General features: G+C 38.5%; 1 protein-coding gene across 1 annotated transcript; it reads right to left on the reverse strand.

Moving 5' to 3' along the window:
• Positions 1-1,539: 1,539 nt before the first annotated feature.
• Positions 1,540-4,949, reverse strand: LOC148041202 (mitogen-activated protein kinase 13-like). Its single transcript, XM_087677980.1, has 6 exons — positions 4,465-4,949; positions 3,822-3,951; positions 3,449-3,586; positions 3,022-3,357; positions 2,635-2,818; positions 1,540-1,968 (listed from the first exon to the last, which is right to left on the reverse strand). The coding sequence occupies exons 1-6, from the start codon at positions 4,683-4,685 to the stop codon at positions 1,811-1,813; spliced, it is 1,167 nt and encodes a 388-aa protein (XP_087534106.1). The 5' UTR covers positions 4,686-4,949; the 3' UTR covers positions 1,540-1,810.
• Positions 4,950-9,310: the final 4,361 nt, after the last annotated feature.

The raw sequence follows: 9,310 nt of genomic DNA on the forward strand, positions 1-9,310 counted from the left end.
TTCATTAGGGTATGGTACTTGTTGGTTTCAATCTAACACCTGGCACTTTCCTGAAGCACCTAAAGTTCAATTGAGAATACTAGCTGCACCATCAAATTCCCTAGAGGGTCAACCTAGGGGTTTACATTTTTGTCACTACAATCGGGTTTACACAACTCCATTTTTAACTATATGCATTTGGTTCCCTTATTAGCTGTATCTATTTGGCATTTGGTGTCCTAGAGGGTTTGCATTGACTAGGAAAATATGACTTGGTACACAAGTACCTTGCACCTATCCTTTGAATGGATGCTATTTGAGAAAGTCACAAGTTTTGTAGCTCAATCCCTCCTATCTGGACCACATAATGGAATTAGTAGCTTTTGGTGGCCTTTTTCTTGAAGTGTATATTAAGAGATGAATCTCATGTGGTGTTCAAATCACTTGAATGTCTTTAGATGAGGGCATACCATTAATATTATTATAGCTCAGTGATTAATTGTGTAGTAGTCTGCCATAAATGCCCACAGATTTTCACTAAGTGGATCTTATATTGTTTCTCTAATCCATGCTTGCATTATAATAGATCTCTCATTGTTCTTGCTTTGATAGTTCAGAAGGGTGTCTAAGACTCTCAAGAGTGTCTGCAATTCAAATTTCAAGTGATTGATCGGTTGCATTAACTTTCCCAAGTACCATTTCGCTTTGCCAATTATCACATCCTGTAGATGCAGTACACGCTTTGCCCATTATCACATCCTATAGATGCAATACAAGATAGCAGGACACACTACAGAGTATGGACACCATGACTGTCCAACAAATACGTGATGGGTGAGATAGCTAGTGTTAACCAACCTGAGCTTTTTGTTCGCATACATCATTCAAAGGCAAGTAAAAATGGAGTTCCAATCCTTATTGGATGATCAGAGAGCTCCATTGAATGATCTATTTGTACGTGACAATTGAGAGGCCCGATTGTGTCAAAGAGTGAATAAGAAAGCAATTTTACCTTCCTGTGTGAACCATCTAAACCAACCCTTATTATTTGGATAAATTTACTGTCAATGCAGAGTGCATTTGACTGTTTTCATGGCACCCTTTTCCTCGGGGTCACAAGTGATTGATCCTCAAAGACCTAATGATGTAAGTTGTAACACACTTTCTTAATGCATTCATGACTAGATGTATGAGCAGCATTATGCAAAGAACAGGAAGTGGCTGATTTACTGGCCCTTTTAGGTCCATCCAAGTTCCTTGCAACTGTTTGGGCTTTGGCTTGGGTGTATTTGGTATTACTGCAATCCATTCAATTTGCTTTGTTTGGCCAACAGAGAGCATACTATTTGCCATTTCAAGTAATAAAAGGTCGAGCAATGTGGCAGAGATTCAGTAAGCAGCCAAGTTCGAACTCACAGCACCCTTGTACACACCACTTGGACACTTGGAGCTACAACTCCATTGGCATCATCAGGCATCTTTTTGGGGGTACACATTTGATACAAGCTCTCTCTCTCTCTCTCTCTCTCTCTCTCTCTCTCTCTCTCTCTCAGAGGAATGGAAGGAAACTTTAGAGTAGCACTTGTATTTAGTTGTAGTATAGTGCCTTCAGAAGTGTGGTACAAGGAAAGTGTCTTTAGAAGGGTAGTACAAGGAAATTTCCTCATGACAGTTCTCTTGAAGGTCAGTATCTTCTATGCCCTCATGATCAAGGATAAACGACCCTCCAAAGGGTGCTTCAATTTTGCAAAGCCTAAACAAATCTATCATTCCTGTGCTAATAATAAGAGCACTGATTTACATCTGAGGGAGTACACGGGCCGAGTACGGCTCAATGATATGAGCATGCCTCCTGATAAATGAGATGCCGTATGTCCTCTTCTGATAAGGAGTGTTCATCCACATCAAAGCTGAAAGGGGTTGGGCAGATCGGCTCATCCACCTCATTATGCATGCTAGATAAGTAGGGGTGAGACAGGGCCTGCTCAGCTGTGTAAATCCAAAGCAGAATAACATGATTACTCTCTCTCTCTCTCTCTCTCTCTCTCTCTCTCACACACACACACACACACACACACACACACACACACACACACACGCACGCACGCACGCACGCACGCACACACAAAAGAGGTAAGGACCAGGTCATAGACATGTAGAGCTAGGCCCATTGGACAGGGCGTAAAGATCATCAACAGAAGTAAAAAATAGGATTGAAAGGAGTAATAAAAGTAAGATCCCTCTCCACCAGCTAGGTGTCTGCTTCAAAATGGCGGTTTCTAAGACACCTCCATCTCTGGGTTCCAAAGATCATGAACATAAAAATGAGGGTGCGATTCAGAAATGTTGTAAGATTGCCCAAATATCTGTATCATATATTCTTGAGATGTTCTGAGGTCTAGAACACACAACAGACAATAACCTTGATCAGCCACCATGGACAAAACTAGCACACTTCTACAGTATGCAACTTGCAGAATTTGCAGAAGCATGAAATGTGAAGCCAAAATGGGTCCGAAGACAAGAAAGATGTTGAAATGGGCGTTTGCTTCTTCGATTTCCAAAAATGTCAGTACATGTAGTTTGGCATTTAAGCCTGTAAAGAATGATCATTAGATTTTGCAAGAACAAAAATTTGGTGAATGGAAAGCTGACCTGTAATCCTTTCCAATGGATTGAAGACAAGCATCTTTTCAACAAGATCAATGGCAAGAGGAGGCACATCTGGGAACCTCTGAGCCAGTGGCTGACTTGGAAATCTGGGGAACTGTTGAAAAAAATCCTTGGCCTTCTCATTCGTTACATAGCTCATATCAGCAAGATTATGACACCCCATCAACTGCATACAACAGCGTATGCCTATATAAGCTAAGACAATAAAAGAGTTGCATGGAAACCCACAAAATGACAGTGTGTGATTCTACCACACAAGATAAAAGATATAACTAGTCAGCAATGCAAACCAAGTCTGACAATGAACACTTTCCACAAAAACTGTCTGAAGTGTAAATAATCAGAGAGTTTGATGCAAAACTCTCCTACCTCTATAATAGATTTGATTTGATGAATGTAATCTTTTCCAGGAAACAAAGGTTTTTTTATATAAAGCTCCATGAGTATGCAACCCACAGACCATAAATCAACTGCAGAAGTATATTGTTTTGAACTAAACAGCAATTCGGGTGGCCTATACCATCTTGTCACCACATATTCGGTCATCTCATCAGTTTCAGAGAATGTTCTAGCCAGCCCAAAATCAGCAATCTTTAAGTGACAGTTATCAAGATTGACAAGCAAGTTGCTGGGTTTCAAATCTCTATGAAGCAATTTAGCTGAATGAATGTACTTCAGGCCTTTTAGGAGCTGGTATGTAAAAAACTGCATGCAAACAAGAGTGGTTAGCTGAGGTCTACTTTGAAGGTAGCAATCAAACTCACATAAACAACCTAACATGGTCACATCACCCTACCTGGTAGTATTCATCAGCAAGATCTGGATATGATCCAATAATATGATGAAGATCCATATCCATGAATTCAGTCACAATGTACACATCGTTAAAATTCTCTCTTTCTGGAGGGGTTATCACCTCATTTAATGCAAGAACCTGTGAAAAGTAGTTATGCAAAGCATTCAATACACTCGGTATAAGATGTCTTCTAAGTGCAACACTTTACTGGCTTTAAGCAAGCCTGGACTGTTTTTCTTTATCTTCATTCAACTGAGGGCAAACAGACCCATGAAAGCACATAATAGATCAGACTTATATGGATATGAATAGTGCTGCCGATAATTTGTTAAGTCATAACGAATTATCCCATGACTGCAAAGGGCACACTCACATTTGGATGATCCATGTGACCAAGAATCTTGACCTCTCGAAGAGTTCTTTTGGCAAGCGTAAGGCTGTCAAACGTATTAGGTATCTTCTTGATAGCAACCTTCTCATTTGTCACAGCATTCATTACAGAACTGCATGTTATCAACACAGTAAAAATCCAGAGAGGGAGGAAATGAGAATAACGCGCTGACTTCTTAACACAGTCAAAACGCTCTAGAGAGTGAATCACCCAACCGTTAAGTATCACTGTCCCATGATTATGATTAACAAGCCCAGATCATATCTGCACTAAACTCTACGTTAAGAACAAGGAAAGAACAGTATCTGATGCAATGACCATGCAATGATAGTAGGCATCTAAGTTGATGGTATGTAGCAGAATTTTCAATCTGAATCGGGCTCTCTGGGCATATGATAACCGGATGCCAGGAGCCGTAATGAGAACCCACTTCGTATGAGCTTACAGTGTGCATGATTTGCTATGTCATCTGATTAATGTAGCACAGAAAAGCACTGACTCCTGTGAAGTTGAATGAATCAGCTGAGACATGAACATGTGAGGTAACATGTGGCGTATGCATGCACCCGTGCATAACACGCGCACATGCACATACACATACAAACACTCGGGGGGGAGAAATTACCAGACAACCCCATAGCCACCGCGGCTGATGAGCTCAATTGGGGGTCGATAATTGGCAGTGACATGGAAGATGTCGCCGCAGACGTTGTATTGAAGGTATCGGCCCCCATGGGTGGGCACACCGCAGCCTTGCTCCTCCTCATCATGGCTGGCCTCATCACGGGGATGAAGATGATGATGAGAGGGAGAAGTGAATCCAGAGCTGCCCTGATCCTCTCTCATCACTGCGGCCTTCTGGCATATAGTTTAGCAACTGCTGATCACTTCCACGTACTGAGAAACCAAAAAGCCCTCGGATTGAGCACAATTGTCTCTGTACCAGTTCACTAATCAGGTGCGCACAATCTGTGAAGAAAATTCAGGGAGCTCTCTCTTTCTCTCATAGTCCCTCTTGTAGTCATGTGATCTACACACACACACACACACACACTCTCTCTCTCTCTCTCTCTCTCTCTCTCTCTCTCTCACACACACACACACACACACACTCTCTCTCTCTCTCTCTCTCTCTCTCTCTCTCTCTCTCCTGACCACTTTAGCATCCTCTTGACCATTTGTAGGTTATTTCTTCGAAGCTCTCTCTAAAGATCCACATATCTTTTCAAATTTAATAATTCACTTGACACTAAACATCGGTTGAGTTTCCCATCATAGACACGGACTCTTCCCACCATGGGTTCTTTCAATTGATTTGTCACTAAGAAAGCTTGAAGGTTGAATCTAGTGAGCCTCATGTTTCTAACACTAGAAGGCCAATCCAAAATATGAAGAGTGCCTAGGTATGATGGTCGCATTATGACTTGTAAGATACAAACAACCTGCACTTTCACCTATTTTTGAGTTCGATTTGCAAGTTGTTTGCTAAATTTGTTGAGTATTTTGACATTGGATTGATTATAATGACCCTAGGTTTAAAATTTTGGAGAATACATGGTTGAATATAATGAGCCTTATGTTATTGACACTAAGATCAATCTAGAACATCAAGAGTGCCTAGCTATGATGGACACATTAGGAATCATAAGTACAAACACTTTGCACTTTGACCCACTAAGATCAATTTAGAACATCAAGAGTGCCTAGCTATGATGGACACATTAGGAATCATAAGTACAAACACTTTGCACTTTCCATAATCGATTATGATGGCCCTAGATTGAAAATTTTGGAAAATACATATTCATCCAAAAATGTTGAGTTATTTTCTTGCACTAAATTGTGATTATTTGTGAACATTAATCGGATAAGTCCATTTGTGAGGATGGTTGCATCCCTTAACTTTTTATGAGGATGGTTGCATCCCTTAACCTTTTTATGAGGATGGTTGAATCCCTTAACCTTTTTACGAATCCATTTATGAGAATGGTTGGGTCCCTTAACTTTTCATGATTGCGAAAATATTCTTGATTTAATTTATCCCCCATGGTCCCTCTTATTCAATCATGTGTCTTTTTACTTGTCATGAATTGACAAAAAGCTTTTGTTCTAATGGTTTCAAGTCCTTTTCTTGAATTTGTGACACTAAACCAGTCAAGAATGATGTGGTCTCACCTTTGCTTTGTTGGGTGGTTGGACTCCTCATCCAGGGTTCGAGAAAAGATGGATTCGCTTCAACCTAGAACTTGTTCACATTGACAAAAATCCTTCTCAATTCTTTGGAAGAAGGAAACAAATCCTCTTCAAATTTCTCAAATAGTTATATTTGTTAAATATATGTATAAGATACCGTCTCAATGGGGGATACTTCCTTCTCAGATGATGATGAAAAGGATTTACTTCCTCTTCCTCAAAAATCTTTTCCCAAACCCTGTCCTCATCTTTTATGACTGCTTACTTAATCCATCCTTACTATATATCTTGTTTGACACTAGGTTCATAGTTCACATCTATAATTTCATGTTTGTGCATTTTCACCCCTTTGTTAGGGACTCCTAGTAATATGATAGACAAGTATATAGCAATGGAAGTTCAGAGTAGCAAAGGTCCACAAATACAGGGTTAGTAACCATGAAGGACATATTCTCAACCATTTATTTGAACCTCTCAAGCAATATTCTATATACTAAAAATGAATATACCTTAGTTGTTAGAGATTAAGATTGATCATGTATAACATATATAGAGGAGTCCCATTATGGATATTATATTTATGGAATTTATGAAATTTAGATGGTTTTGATTATTGTGGATTTTGTCTATTTGTCACATAATCTATGACTTATCACACGAACATGTGCATGCGGTACTAGTCATATTATGCCTAGTAAATAGATGAAAGGATGCTAATGTGTTTTATATTGTGGTGATCAAATAATTAATGTATAGAATTTATGTGCTTTATAGTATGGAATTTATATGATTCATAGTGTTAAAAAAGATTATTGAAAATATCATATGTTTGTATGCACCTATTAGTGCAAGGACTTTGTGTGTGCACATAAAAGCAAGTCATGCAAAGAAAGGAAATGCAAGAATTCAAAAAGGATACTTTCAATGTATTTTGAATACAAAAGCTTAATTGAATATTATAAATATATGCATGGAGGAGGTGCTCACCATGCATGGGGGGAGATTGTACCCAATCTTGTGTCATGCAAGTTTTGTGAAATTCTCTTCTCTTATGCAAATTGTTTACTTATTTTTCTATCAATTATTGGTTTTTTTTTTCTAAAGTAAATTCTCTTTAACTCACTATAAAGGATGGAAAATAGGGTACATATAGGATGCAGGGATAGAAGGTGGAGGTACCAATAATTTTGTACCTAATTTTGATATAGTACAAGTCTTTTTTGGCTTCATCTCTCTCCGCCAATTTTCATGGTGGTTGACATCTTCTTTCCTTTTATGTGTTTCTCTCTCTTCGTTTAGTATTTCTCACACCACTTCCTTCTTTCCCTCTCTTCATGTAGTCTTTTATCTCCTTTAGAAGTCTTTCTCTCTCCCAATTCATTTCATGATAAGTGGTATCAAAGCATTGGTCTTTGATCGAATTTCTCCTCTTTTTTATTCATATTCAATCTCAATTTTCATCATAAAGACCTATTTTAGACAAGTACTATAGGTACATGACATGGATTGTGACTTCCAAGTTTGCTACAATTAGAAGAGACCATTGTTAGACTTATTGACAAGAGTTGATGACAAAGATGGTGGCCTCCATGCTATTTTAGCAAGTCGTGGTCAAATTTTGAGTCATTTTGACAAGGAACTTGGGAAAAGATCCTTCATTGAACTTGGAGGGACTAAAAGTCTTCAATACTTTTTGAAGCAATCCTTCCTTCTTCTTCTTCTTCAAGCTATTTCCTAGTTTCCATGGCTACAAGAAACCTATGATCTTCCTGATATGGCTATCTTCTTCAACCCTAGTCTTGTAGCATAAAATCTCATCACTTGAGGAGTAGATTAAGTACCATACAAGTCACATTTTCAAGGTAAGATAGGTGCAAGCCCCCTCAAGATAGCCAACACAAATTGCACAATAGTAGGGTAGATATATGAATCAATGCTAAATCTCCTCCACATTTCAAGCAAGCTATTGAGTGCTTCAATGAAGCCTTGCCAAGCCTTATCACTCCCTTTTGGCTCCATTATGTAAGCTTAGATTCTTGCTTCTTCAAGAACCATATTAATGCTGGACAGCTCTTCCCACAAGTTCACATTTTGTGTATGCGTCATCATTGATGATTTGAGTGATGCTTATGCTTTAATCTTGACCATTCTTGGCCATACCAAGCTTCTCTTAGCCATAATGAACATTCTTCTTCTACCATTCAAGCATGAGTGAATCGCTTTTGTTGAAATAACTAGGGTAGCCATAGTTTGCCTTAGATTTTGTTAGGGATTTGATCCTTTTGTCAAGGACTTGAGCTCTACATTCATCCTATCAGGAGTCTTCGTACGTTTGGATCTTGTACATTGAAGGTTGAAGACTATTCTTCTTCCATTAAAGAAACATTGAGCTTCTCTTTTGCTGAATAAAACAAGGAAACATCAAATATTCTTCTCTTCTTCAACATTTGGAGCATCAAGAGGCCATTTCTAATGCTAAATGTTAGCTCAAACCATAGCTACAACTTCAATACTCCATTATTCCACTCTAAGGCAAGTATACTCCTTGTTTTGAAGCTTGTAAACCCTAACTATGGTGGATTTTGGATAACAGTGAGATGTTACTTCAATTTCACTAATTTAAATATCTTGTTCATCCCAAATATCTCTGAGAATCATTTACATCCTTCATCCTGTTCATTCAAGTCAAGATTTGACTAAATACTTCACCTCTTGAGCTTCAATCTTCTATGATTAAGTATGATCAACAAGGGCCATTGATTCTTCACTAAGAATTCCTTCAAGGTAGAGGAATTTTTACTTCTTTGGTATTAACATTTTACCTATAGCAAGACTCTTCAATCTTGACAATATTTGGAGATTATGGAGTTAGGGAGTTCAATCCAGAGGCAACATTTTGGGGCTTTTGATGGCAACAAGATGGGAAACCATTTATTCTTTTCAAAGTGAGCTCTTGGATGATAATGCATTTCTTGGAACTTTGGTTATGTTGATGGTATGCTTGTGATAGCATGGAATTTTTCATGCGGACACTCAAATGATTATGTTGATATGTTTATGGCAGTGGGTTCATGGCCATAAGCTTATGATACAATGTCTTGATTATGTTGGTAGTAGTGGTAAGATAATTCTCATGTTGGTAATGCAAATGATCATGTTGACAATGAAATGTTCATGTTAGTAATGGTTGATTCATCTTGGTAGTGATTCAATCCATAAAGTGATTTCAGGACATTACTCGGTCATTACAATCATTAAGATGGATGGTACGGGTCTTT

Source organism: Lygodium microphyllum, chromosome 1, assembly GCF_053477565.2.
Source record: "Lygodium microphyllum isolate KBCC chromosome 1, Lygodium_microphyllum_v1.1.10, whole genome shotgun sequence".
Taxonomy (NCBI): domain Eukaryota; kingdom Viridiplantae; phylum Streptophyta; class Polypodiopsida; order Schizaeales; family Lygodiaceae; genus Lygodium; species Lygodium microphyllum.